Source organism: Oryctolagus cuniculus, chromosome 14 (genome assembly GCF_051225735.1).
Source record: "Oryctolagus cuniculus isolate XC-2025 breed Fujian yellow rabbit chromosome 14, ASM5122573v1, whole genome shotgun sequence".
Classification (NCBI taxonomy): domain Eukaryota; kingdom Metazoa; phylum Chordata; class Mammalia; order Lagomorpha; family Leporidae; genus Oryctolagus; species Oryctolagus cuniculus.
The window spans coordinates 91,342,172-91,356,317 of NC_142880.1; the positions used below are offsets into that span (position 1 = coordinate 91,342,172).

The window sequence follows — 14,146 nt, forward strand, 5'->3', positions numbered from 1 at the left end:
CTGGACAGCACTGCAGCTGGGACCGAGCCAAGGGCCCTCATTTAGCTAGCTGCACCTGAGTGGAGTCAGAAGCATCTACCCAAGGTCCTAGAGCTGTGTTGGCAACGAACCCAGGATTGAAGCCCTCTGTTTCAGACACCGTCCCTAATCTGCAGGGCAATGCCACTCCCAGATCTGAGTCTCCTCAAGGCAGAGTCCAGGTGGTAGACCAGCCACCCGCTCACCACTCCGCACGTTATACTGCAAGAGCTGATGCAGCCTCACTTCTGGAGGCTGTGGTGGAATCCCCTGTGAGAGAGAAGGAAAGGGACTGAGATTTTCAAGTGTGCTCAGGGCCATGTGAGGCAACTTTCGATGGGTGAATTCATCTATGCTCATGGTGTCCTCAGAAATGGGCCTCATGGCTTCCATTTTATCAGGAGACCAGGGCTCAGCCCCAGATGAAGATCACCCCAATTTACCCACCCTATCCATGGCCACAGAGCTCCCAGCTCTGTTCCCCTTGAATGTCATACTTTGTCTTGTGAGTCATTTGTGCGGATAGGGTAGGGATGATTATCAAGTTGATGTTATCACAGGGAGACAAGCTTATCCAAGATCTGGTTTTGTTAAAATTTCTGGCAAAAGGCACATGGAACTTTGAAAATAAAGGAAGGCATTTTAACTTCTGAAAAAAAAAAAAAAAAAACCCTGAATAGAAAATATAGAACTTCAATTTAGTCCTAAGCCAATCTTGGCTGGGGTCCAGGAAGACACAAAAGATGTGCTCTCGCTACCTCTGTATGTCCCCAGCGCATCTACGTCTGTAGTCCATTGAGATTTCATGGATCGCACACAGATGAATTCAACACAGGATTTGGGATTATGCTTTTTATCATAAGTTGGTTATCACTTGGATGTCCGTTATCTCCCAGGTGAAGGAAAACTGGATGCCACACAATGCAGCAAAAATCATACGATGACTTTGAGCTCCTCGTCAGGAAAGGATCTGGCCGTCAAGGTGGCCGACATCAAAGGCTGTAGACTCAGCTCCATTGGACTGATTCTTGGGTCTTTTAGAATGAGCGTGACTGCTTATCCAACCCGAGCCATGGTGTTCCTATCTGTAAAATGGGTTGAAGATACTAGGGATGTGTTGAGGGCTCTGTGAGTTAGCCGCAGTGCTGTGTGTATCCTAAGCTGCTGACATGTGATTATCATGTTTTGCTATAGTTTAATATTTATTAGTATAATATACTTGCCCCAAAGAGAAAGTCAGCTGGTAGAAACCTGGATAATGGTACAGCTACAAATAACTTATTCTAGATAGATTTATCTCTGATGTCTATTTAAGAAGCTAAGAAAGTATAAAATACCTACTTACATGAAAACAGAGACTACACACCCTAATGCTATTATTTATGGTTCAACTTTCAAAGATTTATTTATTTATTTGAAAGTTAGAGTTACTGAGAGGGATCTCCTGTTATTCACCGGTTCATCTCCCAGATGCCTGCAACAGCCAAGGCTGGGCTGGACCAGGCCAAAGCCAGGAGCCAGGAGCTTCTTCCAGGTCTCCCACGTGGATGGCTGGAGCCTTAACACCTGGGCCATCTTCCACTGCTTTTCCCAGGCCATCGCAGGGAGCTACCTTGGAAGTGGAGCAGCCGGGACTTGAACTGGTGCCTATGTGGGATGCTGGTGTTGCCGGCGGCCGCTTTATCTACTGAGCCATGACGCCGACAGTCTGTGGTTCTAGTCAGATTCTCAAATTAATTCACGCAGGGTCAAAATGAGGGTGTGGTTAAATGTAACACAGTATGCCCTCACCCAGCCTCTCCCTTACTTTCCTTCTTGCTCTCAAATGCAGGGGACGAACAGCAGTGGCCCTGGGCTGGAAGTCCTAACTGCCCTCCACGTCACCACCAGCCAGAAATGACCCTTCCACCCTCGCCTTGCAGAATTACAGCCACCACGTGCTCTCACTAATGACTTCCTCAACGCACTTTCTTGCATTTCTAGTGTTTTATTACCATTACTGCTCTACGTTATCAGCCTCGTTCTTCTCTTTTTCATTAGCCTTATTTCTAAGTTCTTTCTCTGTTTTTTTTTGTGTCATTCATGTCAGCTCATCTGTATTTTGAAAGACAACATATATAGTATCTGTGTCCCATACCAAAAGGAATAAAAGGCGCCCAAAACAAAAAGCAAGGAAAGTCTCCTGCCAGGGCTCTCAGGGATGGGTGGGGGTGGGGGCAGTGCCCGGAGAGCTTTGTCCTTGTGACAACTGGACATGGGAGGGTGCTGGCGTCCAGGGAGTGAGGCCAAGGAGGTCACTACAGACTGTAAAATGCACAAGACAGCCCCATAGCAAGTGATTTCCAGGCAGATAGCAGCAGTACCGAAGATGTAAAATCCTAGCCTAGTGTCACAGGTAGACCAGCATTGCTAGTTTGTCCTCCAAATCGCTAGTGTGGTCTTCTTTGGCAAGTGACATCATTTCTTTAACTTTTAACTTGCTTTTTCTGTAAAGCTAGTATAAAGATGTTGTTCTTAATACTGAATCTACCTAAAAGTACTCGGATTCCCTAGACACAGCCCCTTGCAAAGGGCTATTTTCATCTTAGATGCACTGGGCGGCAGCGGTTCTAGGCCTTATTCCACTGCCTGTTTTGGGGAGGGTGCTGGGTGAGCAGGCCTCTGACGCCCTTGGCCTTCTCCTCTTGCTCACAAAAGGGCGACAGGAATGCCAGACATCACATGTTCACATGACATGTCCAAAGCTCCATGGACTCGAGGAGTGGAAGAAGCGTCTCCTCCTTGTATGTGGAGGAAAGTGATTTGTGGAAACTCTGGCAGCACCTGGAGCGTCCGCGCCCAGAACTGGATCGCCCTCCCACCTGTACAGCTGTCCCTGGCCCAGACCAGTCAGGACTTAACCCCTGGCCTTGGGCTTGTCCTGTTCACGGGCCTGGTGGTGCCAGCTCAGCCCACCATAGATGCCTGCTCTCTCTGGGAGTAGTTGCCCTAATGAACACAACCCTTTCCATTCGAAGGATTTCTTTTGTAAAAGAACAAAAAGCAAGCAAACAAAAAGAAACCTGTCTGCCCAGGCTGGAGCCCCGCCTGTAGGACTGCAGATGCTGGAGTCCTGAGGTTCCCTCCAGGTGAGGAAACGCATGTTTGCGGAAGCAGGTGGATTCGAACTCTGAGCGGTTTTATTTCGGTCTTCGTTCATTTGTCGCTGTCATCTTTGGGACCACAGCTCCGTCCTGAGGGTCTTGCTATTTCACGTTTTCTCACTTGTGGGGCCCCCCTCTCCTGACACTGTGGGCATGTTCTAGAGGCTGGCTCCCTCTCTTCAACTCTGCGCTGTGAACCCAAAATGGAGCTCAGTACTCTTTCTGCAGAACCCACCTGACTCTTGCCCACTCTCAGGCCCTTCTGCCCCCACTGTGCAGGTATGCAGGGGGCCTTTCTTTAGCCTCCCTGCACACTGGAAGGCAGAGAACGCCTGGCTGTCCTCTGTGACGCTGGGGAAGGCGCCCCCTAGGGGTGAGTGGGTGGTAGGGTCATGGTCCTCTCAGCCCTGCTCATAGTACATCTGCTACAGTGGAGGGCAGCCGGCTCTACAGGGTCCACTGCTGCAGACACACCGCCATCCGAAACGTGACGGCAGTGGCCCGTGTGATTCGCTGGCGTAGTGTGCACCTGCGTTGCATAAATAGCACACTAAGAGTCTGCCTCAGTGCTGCTCCTTGGAGTTGGGTCCACAAGTACGAGAGAGGCTCATGCTTTTTATCGTGAATGTCATAATAGTGATGCTTACGTGGCAGGCAGGAGCATGGGGGGAGAGCAGGTGGGGGGGGGGTTGTTAGCACAGCTACTGGGTTGTGTCCCAGAGAAGTAACTGCTGGTGGGAGCGTCCTCCAGACAGGGGAAAGAGAATAATGCTAGAAACGTATAGGACAAAGATGGAAAATCCCAAGTGGTGGAACCTTTGCTGCCATGGAAACAGAATCCCGTGAGTGTCCCGAGTCCCTGTCTCCTGCAGGGCTCAGTGCTCTGAGAAACCCTGCAGTGCTCCAGAGAATCGTGTGGTCACAGCAGGAGCTGCATTCCTATATTGGTCAGACGGAGGGCTGCAGGGTCCTTAGAAGTGGGGGTATTTTCTCTTTTGGAAACATCTGCTTCTGGGTGTCCCCCGCACCCTGACACCCCAGGTGGGTGCCAGCAGTCGAGGCAGCTTTGCCATAAAGATTGTGGCAATGACCTGGCGGAGTGGCTTACAGCTTCTTCCCCCTTAGTGGACCTGGAACGTTGGTGTTGATTACAAAGTAGGAGGGCTTGGTCGTGATGGAGGCAGTTGGGGATGGCGATGAAATGGAGAACACACTGGATGTGCAGCTGACTTTGAGGAGCGACGGCTCCACGTGCAGCCGACCTGTATTTTCTCGCACAAAGTGCAGGCGTGCCAGCGTGGTTTGAGAGACTTGCTGGCCTCATCCATGGAGTTGTTTATCCTGAAGATGCTGAGCAGTGCAGGAAGGGAATGCTGGCCAAGAGACGGGTGCCGCAGGCAGCAGAGGGGAGGGTGGAAGCTTACAAGGACTCGTCCTGTGTCGGATTTTCTAAGAGGTGCTCGGGTCCCTGCATTGGAATCAGCAGGTTTGGACTTTAGACCATTCCCTAATCCCCTTCGTCAGGGAGCTTCCCACTTGTCACAGCGTCACCCAAGGCTTGACCCCAAGTCTCTCCTCCTGGGGCCAGCCCCCAGCTCCTAGGATCTGCATGTCAGATCTGGCTGGCAGGCAGTCAGCCAGGTGTTGATGCCCAAAGCAGATGCCCGTCCACACCAGAACGAGTCACCTGTGCCCGGGCAGTGCCAGCACCTGCCCTCCTTCCTTCAGGCCACACCCCCAGCACCCTGGGCCCTCCCCAGGCTGCCCCTCCTGGCACTCTACTCCCAGTCCTTGATGTTGCTTCCCGTCCACCACCTGCTCCCTCCCCGGTGATGGAGTAGCCCCACGCCCCATGGCATCTCGCAGCTTCCTTCCTTTTTGTCACTCTTCCAGCCACCCTCGGCCTCAACAGCCCCTGACAGCTCCTGTGTCATCCTGTGAGATGCAACACGGGCCCTTGTTCTCCCCGGAACCCTGAGCTTGCCCAGCATCTGCTGCTCGGCACCCACAGCTCTGCCCACGGCCCCGGCATCACGTCTTACAAGTGCTCATGGTTGTGCATCAAGCGCTTCCTTGCTGGCCACAAACTTAGGGGAGTGGTGATTGTGTAGGTGTGACCAGGATACACCTGTCCACTGTGAGGCCGCAGTTGCTCAACATTCTTTTTTTTTTTTTTTTTTTTTTTGACAGAGTTAGACACTGAGAGAAAGTCAGAAAGGTCTTCCTTTTCTGTTGATTCACCCCTCAAATGGCCACTACGACTGGTGCGCTGTGCCAATCCGAAGCCAGGAGCCAGGTGCTTCCTCCTGGTCTCCCATGTGGGTGCAGGGCCCAAGCACTTGAGCCATCCTCCACTACCTTCCCAGGCCACAGCAGAGAGCTGGATAGGAAGAGGAGCAACTGGGACAGAATCTGGCGCCCCGACCAGGACTAGAACCCGGTGTGCCGGCGCCGCAAGGCGGAGGATTAGCCTAGTGAGCCGTGGCGCTGGCCATTCTTTAAATATGTTTTGAATTAAATGTCGTCAGCTTGGGGTGACTTCAGAGCCAGCCGAGATCTCAAGTGATGGCAGCTTCCCCAATCTCATTTTTAAAGGGACATGGACATGGAACAGAATGGTCTTTCTATGACTTCTCACTCCAACTCTTCCCATTCCTCAGGTTTCCCACATCGCTGGATGATTCTGCTATGACCTGAGCCCGGTCACTAGAATCCTCCATGCCTCCTCCTGCCAGCGCCCCACCTCTGACTGCTCCTCTCTCTCCTCTCATCCCACTGTTCTCCCCCTCCTCGCTGCCTCCTCTTCCCTGCTTTTGCACACTACTGCCTCCTCTTCATCATCTCCCCCCTCCTCCTCCTCCCTCAAGGTCTCTCAGTGGTTTCTGCTGCTCTTTGAAATACACCCTCACACACCCCTTGCTCACCGTAATTAAGAGTATTGTCAAGAGGTTCTGAGTGCATCCTAAGAGATCGCCCACTTACACTGTATCATGTTGATAGCTTTAACCCTGTCTGACCGCCTCATCTGTGTCTGCTTCCTAGACCAGGAACCTCACCGTGGATGGACACTTTGGCGCGTGGTCCTCGTGGATGCCCTGCACACACACGGACGGCGGTGCTGTCGGACCCTGCCTGTGTCGGTCCCGTGCCTGCGACAGCCCGGCCCCGCAGTGTGGCGGCTGGCCCTGCGAGGGCCCCAGCGTGGAAATCGCCAACTGCTCCAGGTGTGGTCATCGGAGCGACTCCCCCCACCCCCGGCCCTGCCATGCACTGCCCTGGGTTCAACTCGAGTGTCCAGGGGGTTGGACAGCCACTCCTGCTGCATGCCTCCCCTCCTAAAGACAGGGCACTCACCATGTAAAATGAGCAGAGCTGTGGGAGGACAGAAGGACCCTGCCAGTGAGACGCTACCTCCAGGCCGTCGTTAGGGTAGGAAATGCTTATAGCTCACACAGCACGATGGCTTGGTTGAGGGAATGCCCGTGTTCATGAAGACTCTGTCTAGATTAGGCTGCTAGGCCTGCCTGGGAGGACACAGCATGTTAGTCCACTGTGTGGTGTTGCTGGGCTCACCCCACCACCCCTCGGCCGGCAGAGACATGGAGGAGTCAGGACAGCTCAGGGGACTTGACCCACTGGGCAGGTCGCCTGTCCCTCTGCTCACTGCAGTGTGCTGTCTGTGTGTTTCTGTTAGCGCTGTACTCGGGTCCTGCCGCATCCCAGAGCCTCCGCACGTCACCACGTGGATGCATATCCCAAAAGCAGGCGTCCAGGTAGCTCCTTAAACAGCCGTCAGCTCCTGCCTCACCTGCTCTCTGGTGGCTGGGCTGGGCGGAGCGGGGCGGGGTGCCCTCGGTCTGTCTCCTCAGGTGGGCTGGATCGCACCACAAAGTTGAGAGGAGCCTGTTGGGACCACAGAGGTCGATCAGAATCGGGTGTGTCACCGTTGAGTTAGACACTGCAAACTCACACAGCTAAGTGCTTTCCATCTGTTTCCGTCATGCCTGGTAGAAGCTGTAAGAACCTACCAAACTGTTACTGTTCATTGATGACAATAATTAGCCCAGACTCATTTCTATATCGTTTAATGGGAAAAAAGGACCATGTGGTGCAGTCCGGGGGCTTCTCATTGATCCCTCTTCAGCTCTTGCGCTGGGCGGAGCCTCGTTCTCCAAGCAGAGCTGCTCAGCGGTGACCGATAAAATCAAACAAGTGAGCCGACTTCAGCAATGCTGCAGGTGCATAAGTGGATTGCTGTGAGCCCACTTAAATCCATGGGACCCATGTAATGATACCACGTCAAGATGGCACTTTGTACAGCACTGCTGGCTGCTGTGTCTGCCTCTGGTCACGCTCGAGAGTGTGTCGCCCCAGGTCCTTATAATAAATACATGGCGTGTTAGATTGCGTCTAGGTAACTCCTTAGAGTATACCTATTACTATACATCATTTTATGAGATATTTCAAAATGTTTGTGAAAGATGGAATTAAGAGGGGCTTATTTTGAGGTTCATTTTGGAATCTAGGCATATTATAGGCACTTTAATAGTTAATAGAAATGCATATTATGAAGAAATTAAGCTTGGATTTCAACAGTGCATTAAAATGAACATATCCTATAGTTCCGTTTCGCAAAGGAGTTTCCCTGGTATTCTTGTATTTATTTACTGCCCAGTATACAACACGTTCTATATATGGTAAAAAAAAAAACCAATGTATATCATAAACTTCTGTAGCTGTTTAAAAGTTGGGGAAATGAAGAATTTCCAAACAATTTTGAAATCAGTATTTGCTGCATTATCTCACAGTTCTGTTCATATATAAAGAAATTTTGAAAGTAAAAATGTTATTTGCTTATTCTAACATTGCTTTTTAAGGTTTTCATTAATTCGATACATTGAATGATTTTTTTTAAGGTTGTAGGTAGCAGGTTACAAGGTACTAGTTAATCACCTTCATGAGAAATGTGGGAGGATCTGTCTCACTTTGCGATTATTTTGGCTAAATTATCTGAAGCAGCTTTATTAACACACACAAAGCTGTCACTGTGCATCTTATTTATGTTATTACAAAGTTTCAGTAAATTAAATAGAGAAATGCAAATTATGCTGATAACTTTTTAGAATGATTTACATTTAAATTATTTTAGAAATTATACATTCAACTTGTTATTTGTACCTAGATCTTCCGTGGTATGGTGGTTCTTCCTGTTTAAAAGAATATAAAAAGTAAATGTGAGAATGAAAGTGAGTTAACTTGTTTTCAAAGAAATATAAATGCCGTAAGTGGAGGTACCGATATCCTTAGAAATTCACTTGTGAATTCTGAAGCAGATAAATATTCACCATCTATGTGGGCCTTTTGAATCTACCTCCAATAGCTATTTTAATACCTAATGCCTTTAAAACGGCCCGTAATTTATTTCTGACCAGCAAGAACAAACTGCTAAAGAAGATATTTGACTTCTAAGCTGTGAATTCAGGCCTTTTAAGGAACGAATACAATACTAAAAAGAAAGAAGCCCTCTACCTTTGAGTAGCAGTTTAGTTTATAAAGCACTGTGGTGCAATCGGTTCATTTTAACTATTTCTACATTGTGCGTGTGCAGTAGCACAAATCTATACTTGTATACACACTCTGAGCTCCTCATTCATGCTCTTACATGGCTTTGCCAGTTCCCAAGAACACAGGCGAGAATCTGAACTTCAATGCCTTTCCTGCATTTGTAATATAATTTGTTGTAGAGCTTCCTGCATTAGGGAAGACTTTGCTGATGTGAACACCTCAGGAGAGTGACTTAGATCTTAGAGCAGCTTGTACAGTGTTAGATGGTTATCTTATTCAAAGGCACACTTTTTAGAGCTTATAATGGATACAAGTCAAAAAATCATAAACTCTAGAGATTTCGAGATTCATTTCTGATGATTTTCAGCGAAATAATATTCTATATTCGTTTAATATTTTAATAACTGAGTACTTCCTTACCTGAAATCCTAGGGACCAGAATTTAGGTGTTCTCAGCCTGAGATATTTGCATATCCATAATTGTGTATCTTGGGGATGGGGTCTGTGCCTCAATTTCAGGTATGTTTCACGTGCCTGAGAGGAACGTAGTGTGTTTTGCAGTCTAGCCAGGACTCATCACATGAGTTGGAACATTTCTGATACTGGAGTATTTTGGCTTACAGATTTTTGGGTTAGCAATGCTCAACCTGTAATTTCTAATATAGCACATTTATGCTGTCTGATGGTGCACTGGACCTTTATTCTCCAGTTTCTTGGCTCTGACATCAGGTGCCTAGGATGGGAAGGGGTGCCCACAGCCATCGGGATTCCATGCCCAATGCGCCCAGTCCTTGTCGGGGGTTCCCTCTCCTCAGCAGGCGGCCTTGGGGACCACGTGCATGTGTGTGCGGGCTGCAGGTGCAGACAGGTTTGACGAGTGATGGCGTTTCTTTCCTCTCCCAGGAACGGCGGCTGGACCCCCTGGACCTCGTGGTCGCCCTGCAGCACCAGCTGTGGGATTGGCTTCCAGGTGCGGCAGCGGTCCTGCAGCAACCCCACTCCCCGGCACGGGGGCCGCGTGTGCGTGGGACAGAACCGCGAGGAAAGGTGCGTGCCGCCCAGCTCCCACATCCCTGCCCACAGGCGCACTCTCATCCCAGTGCTGTCAGTTTTAGCTCTGACTTTAGCTTAGCTCATCTGCGGCATCCCTCTGCGCTGAGCTGGGTCGTCCTCGTCTCTAACATCTGTTCAGTTTGATCGAAGCCTCTGTTGACAGAATCCTGGGCCACATGGTTGGGTTGGCTCAGTCGAGCAACTGAGATGCGGAGACCAAGGCGCCAGGCCACCTATGCTGGCACCTGTAGGCTTGGGAAGGGAGGCTGCTGGAGGATGGGTGTTGTTTTTCTTGAGAGCCACTGTTCCCCAGAGTCCCCGAGGTCCTAGGTCCGGATGCTACTGGGCAGGAGTTGTGGTTTCCACCAGAACTGAATGAGACAGCAGGAGTTGTGCATAGGCACAAGCTCAGGGTTTTGCGTCTATTTCTACACCAATCTGTTGATAAACACTCTCCAGGAAGCTGTAGCCCAATCCAGAGTAGGGATTCTGCCCTGTGTGGTTTTTAAGCTTTCCATACATGGTGGCTTTTCACCGTAGTCTGGGATTTACTGATTTGTTTCTTTGTGTGGAATTAGACTTACGGTTTTGATTTCAAGATCTAAAGATCTAAAATCTTTTCAGTTTAATGTGTATTCCAGTCTGTCACTACTGGGAGAGAACTGTGGTAGATCCATGTCATGGTGTTTCAGGATCCACGCTTTCACTGTATTGACCTGAACTTATTGAATAGCTTTCAGTGCCTGTTAATGGGAGTGTAACAGGCACACGTTCATTGGCAGAAGCTCAGTGCAGCCTCTTATAAAAATACTGGTTGCAGGTATTTGCCGTGTGATTAGTATGTAGGCAAGCAAAGCCGGCAGGCTGACCGTGTGGATGGTTCTGTAAGAGGCATTTAGTGCAACCTGAAATGAGGGAGACTCACCCCTTGCCTGTGTTTCCCACTTACCAATTAAGATGCCATTCCTTTGGACTAAGAGGGAAATGAAGATGCTTTGTCCAAAGCAGGATTTGTCATGTTTGAAGTGGTCCCCTGAGACAACCTCGTGCAGATCTGTCATCTTCTCTCTCCACCAGATGAAAAGCGGGGAAGCCGATTATGGAGGAATTGTCTCCCTGCTTTTTCAAAGCCCTATAAGATTTTAAATCGGCTGGAAGTTTGTAAGTGTGGCGTGCTGTCACGTGATGTGGGTCATTCGGACAAAGTCACTCTCCCCTGTGCAAAGCCTTCCTAGTCGTGAGTCACTACCACAAACCACCGCCTTGCCCTGGCAGGGCACCCAGGAAGGGAGAGGCTGTTTGACTTTGTGGCTACCACACATAGGCTCTGTGTCCCACATCTATTGTTTGTAAAGCTACAGTTTCAGGAAAAGCTTGGGGGAAAAGGACGAAAGCATTGGGGGACTCAAGTGTATTGTATTTATTTATTTTTGACAGAGGAAGCATTAATTTGAACTACTTAAGTCCTTTCACAATGAAGAAATAATTGAAATTGAATAATAAAGAAATGGATGATAAGAACAGAAACTGTGAGAGATTTTTGTGTATATAAAATTGACTCCTCACCAGCGCCGCGGCTCAATAGGCTAATCCTCTGCCTGCAGCACCGGTACACCAGGTTCTAGTCCCGGTCAAGGCGCCATATTCTGTCCCAGTTGCCCCTCTTCCAGGCCAGCTCTCTGCTGTGGCCAGGGAGTGCAGTGGAGGATGGCCCAAGTGCTTGGGCCCTGCACCCCATGGGAGACCAGGAGAAGCACCTGGCTCTAGCCTTTGGTTCAGCGTGGTGCGCTGCCATTGAAGGGTGAACCAACAGCAAAGGAAGACCTTTCTCTCTGTCTCTTTCTCTCTCACTGTCCACTCTGCCTGTCAAAAAAAAAAAAAAAAATTGAATCCTTACTATCCAATAGTCTTTCTAATTTTTTTAATTTTTTAATTTTTTAAAAATTTTTTTTGACAGGCAGAGTGGACAGTGAGAGAGAGAGAGAGACAGAGAGAAAGGTCTTCCTTTTGCCGTTGGTTCACCCTCCAATGGCTGCTGCGGTTGGCGCGCTGCGGCCGGCGCATTGCGCTGATCTGAAGCCAGGAGCCAGGTGCTTCTCCTGGTCTCCCATGCGGGTACAGGACCCAAGCACTTGGGCTATCCTCCACTGCACTCCCGGGCCGCAGCAGAGAGCTGGACTGGAAGAGGGGCAACCGGGACAGAATCCAGTGCCCCGACCAGGACTAGAACCCGGTGTGCCGGCGCCACAGGCGGAGGATTAGCCTATTGAGCTGCGGCACCGGCCACTATCCAATAGTCTTTCTGATAGCTACCAAGAGATTAAGGAAAATAGAGCTTCCCAATGTCTCCTCACTGGTCTTCCCAAGCAGGAGGTTCTTATATTTCCTTACCATGTTGTGTGGGAGTTCTCGCCACCTACTGATACAGAGGGTGAACCCAACCTGATCCCAACAACGTAGACAGTTAGGACTAAACACAAGAATATAGGAACCAGACCTTGGTCTTCACAGGAGAATACCAAAGACCATGGGCCAGACATTCGGGATGATGAATATAATCATTGCCATCAATCCTACAGAAATTCAGAGGAGTCACAGCTGAAGGAACCCGTTCACACACAGCAGTCTGTAAATGCATATCAGGATTAGAATTAGTGACTTTGTGACAGGAAAAAGTCTCCCGTGTGTAGAACAATTTGGTGAGAGTTTAGCTGCTACAGAAACCTCAGCAGCACTTCCATTATTGTTTTCTGAAATAACAGCTGTCCAAATTACTTTCCCATGTGCTTTGGAATATAGAGACATTTGGTTGTTGTGTTCTGAAATTTCTTGCGTAGCAAGAGTTGGGTAAGAGCAGGGATTCCCAAAGAGGCCACAACAAATAGGAAGAAACAGGCCTCTGGGTAAACATTAAAAAGACGCAGTCTTGTTATCAGTGTCAGCGTTCCCGTGTGCTGTGTCAGTCGTCCCACACACAGTGGCTCAGCGCCACACTCCTTTATCCATCTGACAATCTCCAGGGGTCAGGACTTCCTTCATGGCTAACCAGGGTCCTCAGCGGGCTGTGACGAAGGCATCGGCCAGAGATGTGGTCTCATTTAATACCCAGCTGGGGAAGGACTCGTTTCCAAGGTCACACGGTTGTGATCAACATTCAGTGCCTTGCGTGCTGTCAGACTGAGGACTTGGTTTCTTGCTGAGTTGTTACCCAGAGACTGCCTCAGTTTCTTGCTTCCTCAAGTCCAGCCAGGAACAGAGTCTCCTGGCGAGATAACCATCGCAGTCTTCTACAGCACGATTATAGAAGTAACTTGCCATGGGCAAATATTTGACACAGCACTAAGAGCCCACGTGAGACACCTGTACCCCCATCACAGCGCCTGGGTTCAAGCCCTGGCTGGCCTTCCAGCTGGGAGGCAGCAGTGATGGCTCGGATGTGGAGGTCCTTACTGCCCATGTGGGAGACCCAGACGGTTCTAGGCTCCTGGCTTCAATCTGGACCAGCATTTGCGAAGTGAACTGGCAGGTGGAAGACCTTTTTCTGTCTTCTTTCTCTATCTCTCTCTCTCTCTCTGGCCCCCCTTCCTGCCTTTCAAATACATTTTTAAAAAGAAGTAGGTCACAGGCCTTGTCCACATGCAAGAGGAGGGGATGACGTGGGGCAGGGGTCTCAGGGACCATTGGAGTCACTTTAGAATCTGTCTGCCTAAGTTGATTCTCTGGTCCCAATGATCCGCACGCCCCGTGCATGCAAAGTGCATCACGCGCGTCTCCAAGTTCCTCCAAAAGTCTGAATCCCATTAAGACCCAAAGCCCAGGACCTTATCACTTGCATCAGGCCCAGAAGCGGATGATGCTGACTGGCTCTAGTTCTTCCTGGTCTATGAGTTTCTAACACCAGAGGACAGGTCCATGCGCAGACACACCACCAGAGGACAGGTTCGTGCCGCGGACACACCTCACCTACAACGGTGGGCCAGGCAAAGGATGACAGCTGTGGTGATGTCTGTTCAGCATGGGTGGAGAAATGAAGTTGCAAAGGAATCACAGCCAAGAGGAGTGGGGACTTGTAAGTGTCAAGGCTGAGCGTGGTGCCCTGGGGTGCTTGGCTCTGCCTGCCTGGCATCTAGATCTGCTCTGAGACCGCCTGCCTGTCTCACAAAGGTGCCTTTCTCTTGGCTGAGTAGTATTTAGGCCTCCTTCCTGCCTCTGGGTTGCACTTTGAACAACCTGGTTTTTGTGCTCTGTCCTTTTGTCTAACAGTTAAACCCTCGGGTTTCCTCTTTCATCCCACGTTGTGCTGGAAGCAGCAAGAATCCCCCAGGCCGCACCTTCAGCACTGAGACTGAGAGTGCCCTCACCCGTGT

At 49.7% G+C, this 14,146-nt stretch overlaps 1 protein-coding gene across 14 annotated transcripts in view; it reads left to right on the plus strand.

Annotated features, from left to right (window-relative positions):
- SEMA5A (semaphorin 5A) overlaps nucleotides 1-14,146 on the plus strand; it is a 479,052-nt gene that overhangs the window by 384,870 nt on the left and 80,036 nt on the right. For all 14 annotated transcript variants that reach the window (XM_070056841.2, XM_070056840.2, XM_070056845.2 and 11 more), the window contains 2 exons: nucleotides 6,204-6,385; nucleotides 9,630-9,773. In XM_070056841.2, the coding sequence (XP_069912942.1) occupies nucleotides 6,204-6,385; nucleotides 9,630-9,773 (326 nt within the window). The remainder of the gene's footprint in view (nucleotides 1-6,203; nucleotides 6,386-9,629; nucleotides 9,774-14,146) is intronic.